The 21,069-nt window shown below is 49.6% G+C and overlaps 1 protein-coding gene across 2 annotated transcripts in view; it reads left to right on the forward strand.

Moving 5' to 3' along the window:
• Positions 1-4,265: 4,265 nt before the first annotated feature.
• The window catches only part of OLFM2 (olfactomedin 2), a 61,483-nt gene continuing 44,679 nt past the window's right edge, over positions 4,266-21,069 (forward strand). The window contains exon 1 of one of the 2 annotated variants that reach the window (XM_061188791.1): positions 4,266-4,484. In XM_061188791.1, the coding sequence (XP_061044774.1) occupies positions 4,407-4,484 (78 nt within the window). In that variant the 5' untranslated portion in view covers positions 4,266-4,406. Of the gene's footprint in view, positions 4,485-19,167; positions 19,418-21,069 lie in introns of those variants that run through there. The other variant, XM_061188790.1, reaches the window with a different exon arrangement.

Consider the following 21,069-nt stretch of genomic DNA (forward strand, 5'->3'; position numbering starts at 1 on the left):
GAAGGAAGGAAAGAAAGAAAGAAAGAAAGAAAGAAAGAAAGAAAGAAAGAAAGGAAGGAAGGAAGGAAGGAAGGAAGGAAGGAAGGAAGGAAGGAAGGAAGGAAGGAAGGAAGGAAGAAAGAAAGAAAGAAAGAAAGAAAAGGAAGGAAGGAGGGAAGAAAAGGAAGGAAGGAGGGAAGAAAGAAAGGGAGAAAGAAAGAAAGAAAGAAAGGAAGAGAGAGAAAGAAAGAAAGAAAGGAAGGAAGGAAGGAAGGAAGGAAGGAAGGAAGGAAGAAAGGAAGGAAGACAGAACTTCCCTGGTTGCACAGTGGTTAAGACTCCGAGCTCCCAATGCAGGGGGCCCGGGTTCGATCCCTTGTCAGGGAACTAGATCCCACATGCATGCCGCAACTAAGAGTTCGCATGCTACAAATAAAGAGTTGGCGAGCCACAACTAAGGAGCCTGCCTTCCACAACTAAGACCCAGCGCAACCAAATAAATAAATAAATACAATATTTTTTAAAAAGAAAGAGAGATAGTTTAAATGGCAAATTTTATGATACTTGTATTTTACTACAACTTAAAAAATTAATCATGTAATATACCAAAAGCCATTGAAGTGTACACTAAAGGGTGCATTGTATGGTACGTGAATTATATCTTGATAAAACTTTTTTTTTTTAAAAAACACATCTCCATGGTTGCAATTTAGAGATTTGGAAGCTACCATCATTGTCACTTGCAACTGCCTCTCAACAAAAGCTAGTGACACTGGTGACTGAAGACAGTAACATCTCTGCAGGAAAACCCAGTGTCTCCACAACTGTGCTTGCTAGACACCACTGCAGCACAATAGAAAGATGACCTCCATCCACTTCCCCCACCCACATCTCAATCTTCCAATTGATAGAATCTCATTGCCATACAGAAATCTGTCTGGAAAACATAGTTTTTAGCTTTGCAGCCTCTGTAGTGTAGGAATGCACACTAGGAGGTTGGGATGCTGCTGAGAGTCAATTCATTGTCTTTTGGTTTTGCTTACACAGGATTTTTTCCCTCTTTCAATGGTAAAAGTTCCATATCTACCCCCCACCCCCACCTTCGCTCCCTTGTTTTCCATCCAATATAGATTGAATGAGGCTAACTCCACTTTCTGGCTCCAGAGTGGTGAACTATGAGCCAGGTCTGGTCAAGCCACATAATCAATTCCTCTGAAACCATGATTGGCTCAGGGATGGGCACATGACTTGGGATGGACCAATGAGAGACATTATTTTGCAAGCTCTCTTTTTGCTGAAGTTGCTGAGCTTGGAAGATGAAAGCTTCTGGGAATTATCTTTAACACCTCCTGGCTAAAAGAGATCCCTTGTAGAGAATAGTAGAGATGATAAATGGAGAGAGACAGAATTCTGATGATATAACAGAACCCCTGGATCCAGCCATGCCTGAATTCCATTACCTCTGGATTTTTTTTTTCAGTTATGTGAGCTAATAGATATTCTTTTTTTGTTTAAGACAGTTCAAGTTGCCTTTCTGCTACTTGCTATCAAAGGAGCCCTGAATAATATATGGAAGGCTCAGCAAGAGCAAAGGTATGGGTAGACATGAATGGCCTAGATTCATTTACTCATTAAATTCTTCTTGATCATCTTCTCCATGTCAGGCCCTTGTGCAGAGTATGGGAAAACAAAGGACTGGACTGTTTCTTCCTCTGGCTGGACACATTGAGGGGTCACAGGTGAGTAAAGTCAATGGCTGCCCAAGCATCAATTAAGAAAACCCAATGGCCAGCTGGTGAGAGTTGGCAGGGATCCACTGCCCTTCTCCCCTGCCTCTGCACATTGTGGAGAGCAGACTGCCCAGTACCAGACCCCAAGCCACCTGGTCCATCAGTTTTGTTGTACAAGGTCCTTGAGAAGCTGATCTCTCTTCAAGGACGGTGCACAAGGCAGACATCATGCTCATCGTAGCACTGACCATGGTGCTGATCTTGAAGCTGACAACTGTACAACCAGGACACTGAGTATGACCCTGACCACAGTACAACACGATAATATTTCTGACCACAGCATGACCAGGGCAGTGATTGTGACTCTGAGCCACAACACAGCCAGGAAGCTGACCACCACACTGACCACAGCACAGTCAAGAATGACCAGTGGATACCACAGTACTGACCACAATGCTGACCCCAGTAGAACCAGGATGCTGAGGGCAGCGCAGATCACAGTTTAATAGAACATTGACTACAGCATGATCAGGACACTGACATGCCACCGACCACAGCTGTGGTTATGTCTACAGCACTGAATGTATTGGCCAGGGTCTAGTCAGAAAAACATAGCTCACACCAGATAGTTCAATAGCAAGAATTTAATATGGGGATTTAGTTACAGAGGTGTTAGTTAAGCTTTAAGAGCAAATAGGGGACGGTGAATCTACTCTAATAATAGCAAGCCACCACCTTCCAAGGGCTGAAGCAGCAAAGGGAGGAAGTGTTTACCAGAGTTACGGCCACCTGGCAGGAGCTGAATGAACCATGGTGGGGACCCTCAAAGGGGCTGAGACCACAGAGGCTGAGACAACAGCCACTGCCAGAAACACCCAAACTGGAGAGAGAGGGAGAAATACCCTGGCTTCTTTTTTCTCCAGTCCTCCAATCTCTCTCCAGGCTTCCCATTGCCTGAGCCCAGCCTGGGAAATGTAGTTTGTAGGGATCAAGGGAACCTGGGAAATGTAGTTTTCAGGGGCCATCTCTCCCGAAACAGAGCAGGGGAAGGGGGAGGAATGGACCTAAGGGCCTGTTGACCCATGTCAACCACACAACACAGGCCATAGCTTGACCATACAATGACCTCTTCCATGACCAATCCCAAGAAGGACATTGTCCGTGGTTCTGAAACACAGCACTAACAAGGGCAAGGAAAGGGGCAGGGACAAGCAGGGCCCTCCTCCACCCAAGCTGACCACAGCCCACTCTTCGTCAAGAGCTTGTGGGTTCCAACAACCAATACCCCTCTCCTATCCCATGCCTAATGCAGGCTTGGCCTGAGGAGTCAGCAAAAGATCATCTCCCATCTGGGAAAAAGAGGGAGAGGGATGATGAGATGCCTTTCCTGGCTCAGATTCTGTTTTGTGTCCCACATCCCATGGCCAGTGTCCTCAACCCCACGCTTCACTGTAGTAATGCCCTCTGGGGATTGGGCGCTGGCTAGGTGCTCTATTCACTCATAAGTCACAGAAGTCCCCAACACCTCAAGAGGAAACAGGTCTCCTAAGAGAAGGAAAGCTCTTTGCCTGGGGTCACATGGCCAAGAAGTGACAGAACCAGGGTCGAACCCAGGTCTTATTGGATAACAAGCTCTTTCTCCTTGCTTTGACAAAACCATCCATAACTTGTTATCTGCAGGGCACACAGTAGGGTAAGAAAAATGCCAGGCTTCCCCACTCCCGATATTTTATGGCTGATTTCTCTATAACCTGACTTGCTTGCTCCCTCACCCAAAAAACCATAGAGGAACTTTGGTGAGGGAAGATGTTTGGGGAGACCGATGAGGGGGGAGAGGCATAGAAAGTCCGGGAGGCTGGACGAGGACGCCCTTCATATGCAAATAGCTTTGTGTGGAGGTGGCCTTAATATTTTGATTCTCTCAGGATCTGGTCTCTTGTCTTGGGCCATTGCAATGGGAGACAAAGACTGTCCCAGGTGTGATGGGGGGAAGGAAGATGCCCACCAGCTGGCCATCCCCTTTGGCCTCGTCTAGAGATCTCCCGCCCCCTGTATCTGTCCCTCACTTTCTGTCTCCATCTCCGCCCCCGTCCCAGCAGTGACCCCTCCCTCGAAGTCCAATTTCACAGACTCTGCCTCAGTTTCTCTGTTGACTCCTGAGCTTTTTAAAGAGGAGGCCTCTCAATTTCTCTTCTTTGCTACCAGGCCTCCCTCCTACTCCCCCTGCCCCTTGATCCCTCTCCCAACCCCATTTATAACGAAGGAAATGTCCAGGGAGGGTGAAATTGACTACCACGTGAAGGAACCCCCTCACCCTCCCCATCTCCATGAGCCACCCCCATATTGGTCTTGGGGTTCTGGGTCGCGACCCCAGCTACCCTCTCGGGGGCCGGCTTCCACACACACACACATACACACACACACACACACACACACCCCCGCTTCGCCGACCCCAGACCCCGCTCCGTCGGCGCCCGAAGACGAGCTGGGGGCGGGGCGGGGGGGGCGGAGCCCGCAACAAAGACTCGCAGCGAGCGAGGGGCGGGGGTGGGGCGGAATCCCAGCCGCCGGCGAGGCGGGGGAGGCGGCGGCATAGGGTCGCCCGGCCCGGCGGGCGGGGTAGCGCATGGTGGCGGTCCCCGTGCCGAGGCGTCGCTAGGGCGGGCGGGGGACGGGACGCCGGGCCGGGGGCACGTCATGTGGCCGCTTACGGTCCCGCCGCCGCCGCCGCTGCCGCTGCTGCTGCTGCTGCTGTGTTCAGGCCTCGCCGGACAGGTAGGGGCCCGGCAGGCAGGTGCGGGCGCAGAGGGCTCCAGAAGGGGCGGGGGCTCAGGGGGCCCCGCAGAAACGGGACTGGGGGCTCCATGAGCCCCCCCGGGGCTGCGAGGGAGGGGGCGTCGCAGCGAGGGGGCCGGGACGTCCACCCTGGCTTTGGGAATGGGAAGGGGAGCTTCAGATCCGGCCTCAGAGCTGGGATGGTTTGGGGGACAACCTGATCCCAGCTTTGGGGTTCTCAACCTCTCGGTGACCCGGAGCCCACACCCGCCATCTCGCTCGAGCTAAGTGGGGTCGTGGGGGGACTTCAGGAGGCCTTGTGTGTCGCTTATCCTTCACTTCCCCCATCATGGCCGGCGGTGCCCGGCTTTTATAGCCCCCCACTCCTCGCCCGCACCCCCAAGGTGGGCAAGGGGGCGGGACTCCCGTGTGAGTGACTGACGGGGACGTGTGTGAAGTGCTGGAGGGTGCTGGGTAAACGTGTGTGCCTTTGTGTCACAGCTGGGTGTGACTGAGAGTTTGCGTGTGTGGCTGTGCAGGTGTGCCCAACCGTGCATGACTTGGGGCATGATTGGGGGAGGGTGTTTGTACCTGAGGCAGAGTCTGTATGTGACAGTGGGAGGCTGTGACTTGGAGGGCCGATGTGACAGTGGAAGGCTTGTGAGCCTGAGACCGGGAGTTGTGTATCTGTGTGTGACTGGCTGTGTGACAGCAAGTGAGGACTGTATTAATCCCAGCGCTATGTGGGCAGCTGTGGCTGTGTATAAAGGACGGTGTGTGTCAGTGTCCCCATGACTCTGGCCTATCTGCCCGGGTGTGTACAAAATGTGGGTGACCAGGTGTGTGGCTGTGTGGGAGCTTTGGGTAACCATGTGTCATTCTGTGCCTAAGTCACTCTAAAAGGGGGTGTGCGGGGCAAGAGCTGTGTGTGCAAACGTGTACATCCGTGTGTGTGTGTTGGTGCCTTGCACACTACATGCTTTCACAGGAGCACGTCTCCCTCTCCATGGTACCTCATCTCTTGGGCAAGCTTGGGGGGCTTTTCAAAATGCTGGGGGGGGGGTGGTCCCAGCTTTCTAATGCTATTGGCAAACCTCTTTCCTCCTCCGTCTTGGGGGTGGAAGCCCCCTAAGTTCTCAGATCTTCAGGAGCTCAGAGGGAAGCTGGAATCCAAAATAATAAAATAATTATAATAACAGCTAGCACTTATTAAGTGCTTATTATATGCTGGGCACTGTTTCAAGCACACCGAATGAGCTAAGACGTTTACTCCTCTGAGCAGCTTACTAGTGGGTGCTATTGTTACCTTCATTTTACAGATGGGGGGGCCGAGGCACAGAAAAGTTAGGTCACTTGCTCAAGCTCAGACAGCTTGGGAGTGGCAGAGCTAAGATTGAACCAAGGCAGTCCGGCTCCTGAGCCCACACATTTACCCTCTTGCTAAATAATCCACTCCATGGGTGTGAACAGTGCCTGTGTAAACACTAGGAGGGTTTCTAGGTAGAAGCTCAGAGGAAAAACAGTCCTGGCACCTTCTCTTTCCTGGTCAAGAGAAGAATCAGACCCTTGTACCCACCCTGAGAGGGGCTATTGGGAGGGATGGAGATCAGACTCTAGATAGAAAGGTTTCCAGGCTACAAGGAGACCTCGTGAGGTCCCCTCCCTCACTCCTCTGTTTCCCCATCTCAAGACCCACATACTGGCTGGGATGGAAAGTGTGCTCAGAGCCAAGCATCAGGCCACACACACTGGGTGCTCAACTGATATGTGAGCCCCAAAGAAGTAAAGAGAGTCAGCTGAGCGAGAGACGAGAGACCGAAAGAGGTATACACTTGAGAGAATGGTGCCTAAAAATGCACCAGGAGTGAAGTTGAATTGGGTTTCCAAGAAGGATCCTTGGAGCCACCACCTGGGGATTATCCTCCACCCCTGCTGGCCCCTAGGAAACTCTAGATTTCCTGTTCGTTCACCAAGATTGCCTAAGGGTGTGGGAGAGTGCAGTGAGAGGTGATGTTGGGTGACCCCAGAGGAGGGTGGGAGATGCTTGGGGGCAGGGCTAACATGAAGATGCATGAGAGCTATACTAGGCTCTTTGGGGGGTGGGACTAAACTGGGTTCAGTGGAGGTGGGGCTAAATGGCCGGTGGGGCGGAGCTAAGCTGGGGTAATCAGTTGGGGTGAGGCTGGGAGGGTCCTGCCACCAACTACAGTGCCTCCAGGCGGCCATGGGCACTACAGTGTTGTGTGCCCCAGCTTGCCCACCCAGCCTGGCGCCCCAGGGAAGGAAGAGGTCTGGAGAATGGATGCTCTGTCCCATCTCCGTCCCCTTCATCGCTTCCCAGAACCCCCTCCTCGGTCCTTGATGGGCCCTGGTCTCCACCAGGGGTCCTTTCTAGAAATCATTCATTTGTCCATTCAATCAACAGCTATGACGAAGCATTGGAGATATAGCCATGAACCAAGTCATCAAATCCCTGCCCTCCTGGAGCTGACCTTGTTGCAGGAGAGACAGACAAGAATCGAATAAATATATAATACAATGTCAACACCTAAATCAGTATATAATACCATGCAAGTGGCATGAAGAATAATAAACAGGGTAAAGGGGATTAAAGTGTGATGGTGGTGGAGTGGGGGGCTATTTTAGCAGGTGTGGTAGGGGCGGTGTCTCTAAGGAGGTGGTATTTGAGGCGACACTTGAAGGAAGTGAGAGAAGGATGCCTTCTGTATCCAGGAGAAGAGCATTCAAAGCAGGAATAGCAATTGCAAAGGCCCTGAAAGTGGGAACAAGCATGGTATGTTTGGGGAGCAGCACAGAGGCTGGTGTGGCTGGATAGGTGTGAGTGAAGGGGAAGTTGGGGGGAGATGAGGCCAGGGAAGCCAGGAGGGACCGACCAAGTGGGAACCTGTGGGCCGTGGACAGCAGTTTGGATTTGACCCTGAGAACAGGGGAGTAGGACCTTTTAGAGGAGTTGTCCATCCCTCCAGGGTCTGGAGCTACCAGAGAGCTTGACAGGTCCAAGGCCCACCATCTTACCCGTGGGAAAGATGCCCCCTTCCTGACCACTGGGAAGTCCTCCTTAAGATCTAGCTACAGGGCTTCCCTGGTGGCACAGTGGTTAAGAATCTGCCTGCCAATGCAGGGGACACAGGTTCGAGCCCTGGTCCAGGAAGATCCCACATGCCACGGAGCAACTAAGCCTGTGTGCCACAACTACTGAGCCTGCACTCTGGAGCCCGCGAGCCACAACTACTGAGCTTGCGCACCACAACTACTGAAGCCCACGTGCCTAGTGCCTGTGCTCCGCAACAAGAGAAGCCGCCACAATGAGAAGCCCGTGCACTGCAACGAAGAGTAGGCCCCGCTCGCCACAACTAGAGAAAGCTCATGCCTAGCAACGAAGACCCAACGCAGCCAAAAATAAATAAATAAAATAAATAAATTTACAAAAAAAAAAGATGTAGCTACATCTTTGGTACTATCTGGGTTTGGGGTCACCTCTTTCCTGGGGTCCCCACAGGATGGGACAAGAGGAGTAGCTCAGTTTACAATGCACGCCCCAGGGCCTTTGCACTTGCCATTTCCTCTGCCTGGTACACTGATCCCCCAGGTAGCTACTCAACTTCCTCCCTCTCTTTCTGCTTAAATGTCACCTCCTCTGAGAGGCCATCAAAAATAACCTCCCGCTGCCACTTTCTGAGCTCTTACTCTGTGTTATTTTTCTTCATAGGCTTTGTCACTAGGCTTTGTCACATTTCCAGGATTTGTTTCTTCACCTATTGTCTGTCTTCCCTTAGAGGGGCAGCTCATCAGGGTCCAGTGGTCTCTGTTGTATCATCAATGCCTACAGCAGAGCCTGGCACATAGTAGGTTCTCAACGAATATCTGTTGAATGAATGGATGAATCCCCCTCCTCCTCCCACAGAGTCTCGTTCGTTCTTAAACAGTGGAACTCTTGTGCCAAGGGTGGGTCGGGGGAACAACCCTCCCCTTGGGCTATCCCATACCCATTTCAAGTCGACCACAGCTCCTGGATCCGAGGCATCAGGAAAACCCATCTTCTTCATCTGTGCCTAAAATTCCACCATTGCAGGGCACCACTATTTGGGGTTAGGATGCTGTTTCCCCCAGGGCGCCTTTAGAAAATGCAAATATCCCGGGTGGATGGAAGTAAAAGGAAATCTTGAGGACTCCCAGATAACAAGTGAACTGGACATTTTCTTCCTAAGGAATGGCGGTGTTGATGCTGAGCCTAAGATGAAGGAGCTGGGGCGACACCTAGTGGTAGAATGAGGTTTGTTCAGAGACTGTGTGTGTGTCCCTGTGACTCTGGGGAAGACGTGTGGGCAGATGCCCCTGGGTATGTGTGTCAGCCAGGGTCCTGACCAGGGTGTGAAGCAAACGAGGCACTCGCCTTGGGTGCAAGATGGAAGGGAGTGCCAAAAGCCTCAGAGACCAAGATAAATACTATTTTAATGCAATATTTTAAGAAAATCAAAATTAATGCAAAAAATCCATGATGAACAAAATATCAAAATTTAAATAAAGGCAGGATCCACCTCTGCTCTTGCATGACTCACCTCACTGTAACTCTGGCTCTATAGGAGTGTGTCTGTAGTGTCCACGGGTGTGTGTGTGTATGTTTAGGGACAGTGTACTTGGCATTGGCCAAACTGGACACAGGGACATGTGTGTGCCATAATCATGTTTGTGGGTGTGTGGGCACAGTTACTCTGTGTCCATACAGGTTGACCATGTGGGCGTGTGTGTGGATTTCTCATAATCCCAACAATTGGTGTTGGCAATGACTCTGTGTCCCCAGAATTCAGTGTCAGTGCCTGGGAGCCAGTAACTTGCTATGTTCATTTACTCATGCATTCATGTATTCATTTAGAAAGCATCCATTGTGAGCCTTCTGTGTTTTGAGCCTTATTGTGAGCCTTCTGTGTTTTGAGCCTTATGCTGGACACCAAGGCTGGGTGACTGCTTGAGCTCTCAAGGACTGGGATGGAAGATTTAACTTCTCTAAAGTTGAGCCTGGCTGTGCTGGGGAGAAGGGAGTTGTGACAAGGGCAGGAGATTTTGTTCCCATTTTTCAGGAACTCTTGTCCAAGAACATTGACATATCTTCACTCCCAGAGCGGAAGCCTGGTCTGTCTCACAGCCTCATCCATCCAGAGCTCAGCCACAAATCAAGGAGAAACCAGAGGAACAGAGAGGAGTCAGAATAGGTTCCATGAAGTCTGTGTGCAGAAACTGACTTGTGTTGCTTCTGGGAAACCCAGGAGGGTCTCAGTGCCTGTTAGCATCTAAGCCCTGCTTAACAGATGAGAAGACAGGGAGTCGCAGCGTGAGAAGAAAGAAACCAAGACACAGAGTCGGTTGATGCCATTGAGTTAAATGGCAGATAGCTTCTTACCTTTTAGGTGCTGAGAGGATCCTGGTTATTCCCAAGAAAAATACACGGGGAGCACATAATGAGCCAGATTGTTTCTAGTCCTAATTTCTCTAGTAATTCCTATGTGAATGACACCGAGCGAGGTACTGGGGAAGTGGAGGGGTGCGACACAGCCCACTGTGGAATCGTTCTCAGGGCCAAGTAAGGGTGTGTGTGTGTGTGTGTGTTTAAATAAAAGCGTTTTTTAAATTGTGGCAAAATACACAGAATATAAAATTTACCATCTTAACCATTTTTAAGTGTACAATTCAGTTGCATTAAGTACATTTGCATTGTGGTGCAAGCATCACCACCATTCATCTCCAGAACTCTTTTCATCTTGCAAAACTGAAATTCTACCCACTAAACAACAACTCCCCATCCTCTACCCCCAGCCCCTGGCAATCTTCATTCTACTTTCTGTCTCTGTGAATTTGACTCCTCTAGGGACGTCACATGGGTGGAATCATGCAGTGTTTGTCTTTTTGGCTTATTTCACTGAGCATAATGTCCTCAAGGTTCATCCATGTTGTAGCAGGTGTCAGAATTTCCTTCCTTTTTAAGGCTGAATACTGTTTCATTGTATGGTTGGAACACATTTTGTTTATCCATTTATCCTTCAATAGACATTTAGGCTGCTTCCACCTTTGGCTATTGTGAATAATGCTGCTATGAGCATGAGTGTGGTAATATCTCTTCAAGACCTTGCTTCTAACTCTTGGGTGTAAACCCAGAGGTGGGTCTTCTGGATTGTATGATAATAATGTGTTTAACTTTCTGAGGAATATGCATACCATTTTCCATAGTGGCTGGACCGTTTTCCACTCCCACCAACAGTGCACAAGGGTTCCATTTTCTCCACATCCTCACTAACACTTGTTAGTATTTGACTTTTTGATTCTAGCTCATCCTAAGGGGTGTAAGGTGGTTCTTCATCGTGGCTTTGATTTGCATTTTATTAAGAGTTAGTGATGCTGAGCATCTTTTCATGTGTTTATTGGCCATTTGTATATCTTCTTTGGAGAAATGTCTAGTCAAGTCCTTTGTTCCTTTTCAAAACTGGGATGTTTGCTTTTTTGTTGTTTAAATAGAAGGTTTTAAAGCCAGGAATGAAACATGGTTGGATTTGTGTGAGGGACAGATCCTTTGGCTGAAACTAGAGTAGGGACAGTAAAGGTGTGAAGACAGAATTATTTCAGGAGCTAACAAGACCTGAGGCAAATTGGTAACAGCCAGAGGCATAGTAGGACTAATATTTGGGGGAGGACAGGGGGAATGTACCTCTCATTGTCTGGTGTCCAAGGTCCTCAGCCAGGACTACTGTCTCCTTTGGAATCTCCTCTTGGAATTCTGAAGCAGGCAGGAAAGCAGAGATGGCAAGAGAGAATTCCAGGGAGAATTCAACACCATTTCCAAACAGTTTCTGTAACCAAGCAAAAAACTAAAAGCAGGCATAGGCTAGAAGATTAACACCATTTGTGTTCCAAGGGATGCAAAGCTGTGTATGTGCAGACGTAAATTCATGCCTTTCCTCTGTGTGAATGAAATACCATGGAGACCAAGATGGCAGAGTTGGTTGACAGAGACCACTTGGCTTCTTACAAAGGACAGTGAGTTTTGCTTGGTTTATGTTTTCTAGCTTTTCTACTGGAACTTCTAGCATTTTGACCTGCTGCACATCAAACAGAAATGACCCTTATGTTTTATACTTGATACCTTAATTCATATTTTTGAGTAAACTTCCTTCCTGACATAAAACATATCTACAAAGAAGTATGCAAATCATAAAGGTGCAGCTTGATAAATTGTCTTGAAGTGACATAATGTTACCAGTACTAGGTCAAGAAACAGAACTTTGCAAGAATCCAGAAACCCCCTCATGCTTCTTCTAGTTGCCACCTGCCCCCTCAAGAGTAACAGCTAAGCTGATGTCTCTCACTATGCACTGGTTTGACCTGCTTTTTAACTTAATGAAGTCACTAAGCATGTAGTTTTTGGTGCCCAGCTTCTTTTGATCCACAGAATGTTTGTAAGATTCCTCCATATTATTGTTTTGTGATTGATTCCTTGTTTTTGTTGCTTTATGGTGTTCCATTGTGTGAATATATCGCATGTGGTATATCCATTCTACTGTTTTTTGGCATTTGGGTTGGTGAAGTTTGTGGCTGAGACAAACAGTGCTGAAATAAACACTCTGACACATGTCCTTAATGAATGCTTGTTCACATTTCTGTTTGGTATATATGTACAGTAGATTCTCTATTCGGAGTAATTATGTTCTATAAAGAATTAGGGAATACTGAATTAGTGAATGCTGAATCATTGTGGGGTTAGATTCTTGCAAGCTTCTGGTCACGACATTTTTGTTGACCAAACAATATGCAACCTCCTTTTATGAATGTTTCTGTTTAAAAACACCTTATTTAATACACATTGTTGATTCATTGGCATCAAACTCACTGCCAAAGGCACTGTAACTCATACTTGAGTGAAGCTTATCGACAAGTTGTATTTTCTCTGGAAGACATGTTACAACCTTCTTGCGCCTAGAACACTAGACAGAACTTAGCGCTGTGCATGGGGCCACTTAAAATAGCGAGATCACCAATAAAAAGCACGAGAACGTGAAAATTTTGGCACTAAGTAGACTGTGAAAAAGACACTTGATTACAGTTATGAGAGCTAAAACAAGAAGGCCAGAGCATGGCTGTGGTGGATCTCCATTGGGAACCTGTGTGTCAGTGACTCAATTTTTTGCTACCCTGTGAATGTCCATAAATCACCACAAAAGCCCCATGAGGATTGATTTGGGGGTTACAAATAAATTGTAGTGAGTAGGCGAGTTTGACAATATGGAACCCACAAATAGTGAGACTCAAGTGTATACACCTAGGAGTAGAATTGCTGAGTCATAGGGGAGGAATATATTGAAGTTTAGGAGATAACTGCTGAACTGTCTTTGAAAGTTCCAAAGACTTTTCAAAGAGTTTACCAATTTACTCTCCCACTAGTAGTGTCTGGGCATTCGAGTTGCTCTACATCATCACCAGCACTTGGTGTTGTCTTTCTGTTTCACTTTAGACATTCTGATGGGTGTTTAGTGGTATCACATTTTGTATTTAATTTACATTTCCTGATGACTAATAATATTTAAATACCTTTTCACATGCTTATTGACCACTTGAGTATCCCCTTTTGTGAAATGCCTGCTCAAGTCTTTTGCCCGTTTCTCTATTAGGTTATCTGCCTTTTTCTTATTAATTTGTAAGAATATGTGTTTTTATACATCCAAATTTTATGTCTGTGTCTCTCTCTCTTTTACATAAATTAAAAATTAGGATATCAGTTATTTGTTGGACATAGGATTGCAAATACCTTCTCCTACTGTGTAGCTTGTCTTTTCATTCTCTTAGTGATGTCTTTGATAAATAGAATTTCTTAATTTGAATGTAGTTTAAATAATAACTGTTTTTCCTTCAAGGTTAGTGCTTGTTAGTGTCCTGTTTTAGAAATCTTTGCCTACCCCAGAGTAATGAAGATATTCTTCTATATTTACTTCGAAAAGATTTATTATCTCTCACATTTAGATGTAAAATCTACATGGAATTGATTTTTGTATGTGGCTTGAGGTAGGGATCAACATTTATTCTTTCCCCTTTGAATAGGACAAAATGACCCAGGAACAGGCTCCAGACTCTGGAGCCTGACTGTCTGGGATAGATTCCTGGGGGCTGGGAAAAGTTTCTTAGCATCTCTGTGCCACTATTTCCTCATTTAAAAAAATTGGAATTTAACCCTATCTACTTCATAGTGGTATTCTGAGGGTTAAATGAGTTATTACATGTACATTGTTGCAAATGGTGCTGAGCTCCTGAAAAGTACTCAATAAACCTTAGCAATTATTGTTATTGTTTCTGAGAGTTATGAACTTTTTTCCTCCTGATAATTTTCAGGTCAGGGAAAAAAGATTTCTTTTCGTGGCACCTGGCCTTAGTGTGTTCAGGTTGCTATAATAGAATACCATAGACTAGGTGGCTTATAAACAACAGAAATCTATTTCTCACAGTTCTGGAGTTAGGGAAGTCCAGGATCAAAGTGAAAGTGCTGTCAGGTTTGGTGTCTGGTGAGGACCAGTTTCTTGGTGTCTTCTCACTGTGTTCTCATATGATGGAAGGGAGAGGGAGCTCTCTGGGGTCTCTGTATAAGGGCACTAATCCCATACATGAGGGCTCCACCCTCTTGAACTAATCACCTCCCAGAGACTTCATCTCCAAATACTATCACACTGGGGATTAGCTTTCAACATATGAATTTGGGGGGGGATACAGGCATTCAGTCTGTGGCACTCCCCAACACGATGTTTAGAGTAATGATGGTGACAGTGAGAAAGGGATTCTTTCTGGAGATATTTCTACATCAATTTCAGCTGGCATTGGTGATAATTTGAATGGAGGAGTAGGGAAAGAAAAGGAAGGTGAGAGGGGCACTATCTGTAGTTTCTAACTGTGGGTACATTTGGGCCAGGACCAGGGTGAGGCAAGCAAGAAATCTAGGGTGCAAAATTTAAGGAAGGACTTATTCTCATGTCAGTGCAGGGCTCCTCGGGGGAGGGAGCTTGCAGGGAAAGTTTAGGGATATTCCCCCTTTTAAACAGTTTTATTGAGATATAATTTATATACCATTAAATCCACCTGTTTAAGTGTGCTACTCAATGACTTTTAGTAAATTTGCAGAGTTGTACAAACATCACCCCAATCCAGTTTTAGAACATTTCCATCACCTGCAAAAGATCCCTCATGCCATCCCCACCCCATCCCCAGTTCCAGGCAATCACTGATCTAATTTCTGTCTCTATATATTTGCTTTCTCTGGACATTTTGTGTAAACTAATCATACAAAATGTGGCCTTTTGTGTCTGACTTCTTTCACTTAGCAAAATATTTTTGAGGTTCATCCATGCTGTAGCATGTATCAGTAGTTCGTTCCTTTTCATTGTTGAACGACATTCCATTGTATGCATGTACCACAGTTTGTTTATCCATTCACCAGTTGATGAGCATTTGAATTGTTTCATTCATTAGGAACAATGCTGTTCTGAATATTCACATACAAGTCTTTCCATGGACATATGCTTTCATTTCTCTTGGGTGGATGGAATTGTTGGGTCTTACAGTAAATTTCTGTTTAACATTTTAAGAAACTGCTAAATTGTTTCTTAAAGTAGTTGCAGCATTTTATGTTCCCACTAGAAAGCAGTTTAGGTTTCTCCACTTCATCACCGATACTTGGTACTGCCTGTCTTTTTGATTGAGGTTGTTCTGGTGGGTGTCATGTGCTATTAGTCCTGTGAAACACACAAGTGGAGATGTCCAAGAAGCAGATGGGCATAGGGGTTTGAGCTCTAGATGGAGATCTGGGCTGCAGAAATGCTTTTGGGAGCCTCAGCTGTAGATTCATTTAGTCAGTCAAAAAACAATTTCTTGAGCACCTACTATGTGCCAGTCACTGTGCTAAGCCCTAGGGATGAGGCTGTAAAAACACAGACATGTAGGAGCCCTTGTGGAACTGAAAGTCTAGTGGAGGAGACAAACCATAAACAAATAAAAGTACAATATAATGTCACATGGTGACAAATGTTGTTCAAAAAAATAGAGCAGAGTAGCGGACGGGGGTGGAGGGGTTGCTATTGTAGATGAGGTGGCCAGGGGATGTCTTTCAGGATACAATAGCCAGATCACTCAGAGTCCAATCAGGGAAACAAACCAGTCTAGGTGTTTCAAAGAGAGGAAATTTGATATAGAGAATTGGTTAAGTGTGAGATGGAAGAGTTGTGAAGCCAAACTGATGGGATGATCAGGAATAAACCACAGCACAAAAAGCTACTGGAGGGACATGACAGAAGGGTGGTGTGATGAAGAAAAGGTTCTTGTGTGGGAGCTGGGATCATGGGATCATGGAGTAGGTATAGCCACTGTCAGAATACACACCCCCACCCTAAGCAGAAAGAGAGAGAAGAAATACCCTGGCCTCTCCCTTCCTCCCCACCCTCCAGTCTCCCTCCAGTGCCTCTCATTGGGTGAGACTAACAGGAAGCCAGTGTGCCAGGGAACCTGGGAAATGTAGTTTTCTGGAGAAGGGTAGGGCATTGCTCTGACTTGCACAATGATAGCGCAGAAATATAAATGAAGTAAAGGAACAAACCACATGTGTATCTGTGGTAATAGTGCTCTGGGTAGAGCAGACAGCAAGTGCAAAGGCCCTGAGGTGGGAGTGTGCCAAATGGAACCAAAACCCTGCATGTGAGTGTGATGGATGGTCCAGGCACAGTATACAGAATGACAGGGGCTAGGGACCTAGGACAAAGCCGTGGGAGACATTTAGGGAGAAGGCAGGAGACAGTGATAGTGCAGCCTTGAAGTCAAGGGACAAATGACTTTCAAGAAGGAGGGAATTATTCATGAAGACTTACCTGTAAGAGTGACTAAATGAGGGCTTGTGTGAGGCTGTGGGACCAGCAAATCGTAAGGTCACTGGTGCCATTAGTGAGAGGAGTTTTGGAAGCATACAGGAGATGGGAGGTAAGGAAGCAGAGAGAGCAAGTGCAAACATGAGTGTAGACCACTCCTTGGAGAAGTTTGGCTGGGAGGAGGCAGGGCAGTTTCCTACATCACCAATGGTGAGAGAGTGAGAGAGTATCATTGGGTTCCAGATTATCTAAACAGGGAGGGCTTGGAGCCCAGTGGTTTTGGGGTCTGAAATCAGACCCACCTAGGTCCAAATCCTGGGCTCCCATTTATGGGCTGGGTCACCTTGAGCTGGTCCCCTCTCCTCTCTGAGCCTAGTTTCCTCTCTTGTAAATAGGGAAGTTGCTGTACTGTTCATGGGCGGTTGCATCCAGTACTCAGCAAGTGTATTTGCAAAGTGTTCAGCACCCATAAATGCAAGCTGTAGTACAAGTAGGCAAGGAGACATCTCATTTTTTAAAGCTCATTGTCAGTTGCAAATAATTACAATGTCAGCTACTATTTATGAAACACCATGTTCCAGACACCGGGCAAAGTGCTTTACAAGCATCAACTCTCCCCAGTCCGCCCCAGCTCACTCTGCTGCAACCACACTGGCCTCATTCCTGTTCCTTGAACACTTATTCTCCTGCCCCAGGGCCTTTGCACTTGCTGTTCTTGGTGCCTGGAACTCTTCCTTCAGATATCCAAATGGCTCCCTCCCTCACCTTCTTCAGGTCTCTGATCAAATGTCACATTCCCCAACCACCTCGATTAAAGTTTTACTCCCCTACTTAGTCCATATGCCCCTTCCTCCCAATACCCTAGGTATTTTACTCCCCACCCCACCCCCATTTGTTGTCTGTCTTATCCCATAGAATGTTCATCTCCACATAGGCAGGCATTTTTTTACAAATTAATTAATTAATTATTGGCTGCACTGGGTCTTTGTTGCGCGCAGGCTTTCTCTAGTTGCGGCGAGCAGGGGCTACTCTTCGTTGTGGAGCACCCGACTTCTCATTGCGGTGGCCTCTCGTTGTGGAGCACGGGCTCTAGGCACGTGGGCTTCAGTAGTTCTGGTGCAGGGGCTCAGCAGTTGTGGCTCGCTGGCTCCAGAGCACGGGCTCAGTAGCTGCCACGCTGGGGCTTAGTTGCTCCACGGCATGTGGGATCCTCGCGGACCAGGGCTCCAACCCGTGTCCCCTGCATTGGCAGGCAGATTCCCAACCACTGTGCCACCAGGGAAGTCCCAGGCAGGCATTTTTTTAAATCTGTTGTTTACGGTGCTTGGGACATAGTAGATGTTCAATAAAGCTTTCACTTGATTCTCAGGACACAGGAGCCATTTACACGTATTAGGTCCATGGGTCCTTACAACCACCCACTTTGCAGATGAGGAAACTGAGGCAGAGAGAGGTCATTGCTGGAGGTCACATAGGGGCAGAACCTGCCTCTCCCTGCTGTTAAGCTTAAAAAAAAAAAAAAAAAAAAGGATAGTTCAAGACCCCCACCATCCCTACCCCCATGTTCAGCGCTTCTCCCCGAGGCGAGCCCTCGGTGAGCTGCCACGGCCCAGGGAAAGGCCTGAGTCATCGCCGCCTCCATAAGGCGGCGGCGGCCGCGAACTGAGGGCGACTGCGGCGGCCGCGGCGGCAGCGCGAGGTGATGCGGGGACGCCACGAGGGGGCGTGAGTGCAGGGAAAACAGAGGAAATTAAAACCAGCCGGGCTCTCCTCCTGGCGGCCTCGCCGCCCCGCCGCCGGCTGGTGCGTGGGTGCAAAGCTGGGGGCACTGCACTCCCCCTTCCTTCGAAGGGGCGGGCCCCGGAGCTGGTCCCTGGGGTCTGGAGGAAGGTCCGAAGTATCAGTTCCCCGCCCCCACCCCAAGTCCAAGTTGTGAGCGGAGACCCAGCTGGGACTTGCCGGCAAAAGGCTAGCTCCCGTCTCGGCCGTCTGGGGTTATAATGCCGCCCCTTGGAGTCATGGGGGTCCTCCTGCTGCAGATGCAGAAGTGACTCCACTCCGCATCCCAGTAATCGCCTGTTGGTTTCGGACCCGCCACTCTGGGCTTCCCTCGTTCGGAAACAACCAAGTGGTCCCCAAAGTGGTCCTGGTACCAGGGAAGCCCCTTCCCCAAGGAAAAGGAAACCCTTGGCCACCCGATTCAAGGGAGCGCACCGGAGGACCCCCCCCCCCCATACCTGCTCTCCCGGGTTTTAGGGAGCCGGGGTCGGTGTCTTAACAGTAGGTGGGTGGGGACTTGCGACTCCGGCCCCCTGCCAGCTTTGGGTGCACGGGGTGGGGCGGCTGCCCATTTAAACGCAGGCCGAGCGCCCGGGGCTCTGAAAGGGGCTGTGAGCCGAGGGTGGCCCGGGAATACTTCGCTTCGGGGGGCGGGGGCGGGAACACCGCTGGGGGCGGGGCTGGGAATGCCGCGGCGTGGGGGGGGCGCAGCTGGGGAATGCCGCCGGAGGGGGCCCCTTGCGGGGTGGGGCGATCCCGGACAGAGGGGGTTGCAAGGCCGGGGGAGAGGGGTGGGGACAGCCGGGGCGCCGCCCGCCCCCCGCCGGGCTCCGGGCCGGAGCCGTGACGTCACAGCGGCTGGAAGTGCCCGGCGCGGAGGCTGTGGGAGGCGCGGGAGGGGGTGGGGGGGGGCCGAGGCGGCGCTTTATAAGCGGAGCCCGCCGGGCGCGCCGAGCCGCAGCCCGCGTCCCCGAGACCCCCGGCCGGCCCCGGCCCCGGCCCCCCAGCTCGCGCTCGCGCCCCCTGGGCGGCTGGGTGGCAAGGGACCGAGCACCAGGCGGCGGGCCGGAGAAGGGACGCGCGGCGGGCGGCCGCGGGGCATGAGGCGGGGGCGCGATGTCGGTGCCGCTGCTCAAGATCGGGGCCGTGCTGAGCACCATGGCCATGGTCACCAACTGGATGTCGCAGACGCTGCCCTCGCTCGTGGGGCTCAACGGCACCGTGTCCCGCGCGGGCGCCTCCGAGAAAATCGTGAGTGGCCGCCGCGCAGGGGGCGCTCCCGGGGGGCGTGGTGCCCGCGCTGCCGCCGCAGCAGCCCCCGGGGCCCCCGCCCCCCAGCTTCCCGGCGCGCCCGGCCGGGGAGCGCCCTCCCGGGGCTGGGGGCTGGACGCGGAGGCAGAGGAGCCCTAGGACCCGCAGCCACCTCCGCGCCTTTTATTATTGTTATTATTATTATTTCTTATTATTAGTGTGCAGTGTCCGAGCGCCAGCAATGTACTAGGCTCGCTCTGGCCCCGGGGCGCAGGCGGCAAGGGCTGCGGAATTCAGCCTGGTCCGGGCTGAGTGGGGCGGAGCTGGAGGATAGATTCAGGCGGCTGGTTGGAACCCTGCCTCCGAATAGGGAAGTCTCGGGGTCCCCGAGGGTCTCCACCTTCAGCATCTCTCCCTGTTTGTGTCTCGGTGTCTCTGAGTAGCCCCTTGTCTGTCTGTCTGTCTCTCTCCCTCTCTTCTCTCTCTGTCTCTGTCTCTCCCCGTCTCTCTATGTCTCTCTCTTTCTGTCTCTCTCTGTCTGACTCTATTCTTTTTCCTCTGGTTTGCTTCCCTATTTTCCTCTCTGTCTGTCTCTGTCGCGCTGTCTCCGACTTTGTATCTTTTTTTGTCTGTCTCTCCTTTTCTCTCCCCTGCACAACACCCCACCCCCTGCATCTCCCTCCTTATTACCTGCCTCACCACGTGCTGAATATTTATTCCCATAACTGACCCTCCGTAGGAGGCCCGGTCTCATACTGGGGTGGGAGCAGGGGCTGGGGCTCATGCTGCCCCCAGAAACTGCAGGATTGCCCCCTCCCCCGTCCCATCCTATCCTCTTCTATCACCTTCATCCTCCAGCTTCCCAAGCCACAGAGTTTGGCTGGGGGGTGAGGGGAGGGCAGGATGTGTGTGTTGGGGGGCACTCCCTCGGGGTTAATAATGGTGGTCCTGGGGTCCTGGGGAGAGGGGAGGAGACATCCTCCACTGCAAGCTTCCCTCAGCCTCCTCCAGATATGCCCCTTCCCTCCCATTCCTTACCCTCTTCAATCTGGTTTCGGTACTCCTCCCAATACCTGGAACTGGGATTCATGGGGGCTCCCTCTCTTGCTTGATGTTCCGCCAACTTCATCAGCCCCCCTGTTTAGCCTCTAACTGCCACCACACTGAAAGATAAGAGGTCTTTGCTCCCAAGGGTTTTGGGCAAGTGGAGAGGGGGGTGCCCTGTGCTCAGGCTTTGTCCAGCTCCCGGAGGGAATTGTCACTGGGCTTGGCCCAGGTGAGGGCTTGCAGTTTAAATCCTCAGAATTGAAGCCAATGTGTGAAACAGTGTTTATCTGTGTGTCTGTCACATCAAGCAATATTTGACTATGTCCTGGTGTATCTATCTATGCATGGTGTGTGTATGGGTGTGTGTGTGAGTGGAGGGTGTGAGAAAGTTTATGTGCTTTGCTAGCATGAGGGCACAAGTGTGTCTGCCTGTATATGAGGGTGCATCCCAGAATGAGTGTGGGTGTGTCCCTGAGTACTCGCTGTGTCTGGGTGTGGATGTGTCTGCAGACTATGGGTTTGCATGTATGTAATTGCATGTGTGCATATAAGTTTATATACATGAGTCTGAGACAGACTTCTTGCTATTGCCTTCTGAGGGGGGG

The sequence above is a fragment of the Eubalaena glacialis genome, chromosome 4 (assembly GCF_028564815.1).
Source record: "Eubalaena glacialis isolate mEubGla1 chromosome 4, mEubGla1.1.hap2.+ XY, whole genome shotgun sequence".
NCBI lineage: Eukaryota > Metazoa > Chordata > Mammalia > Artiodactyla > Balaenidae > Eubalaena > Eubalaena glacialis.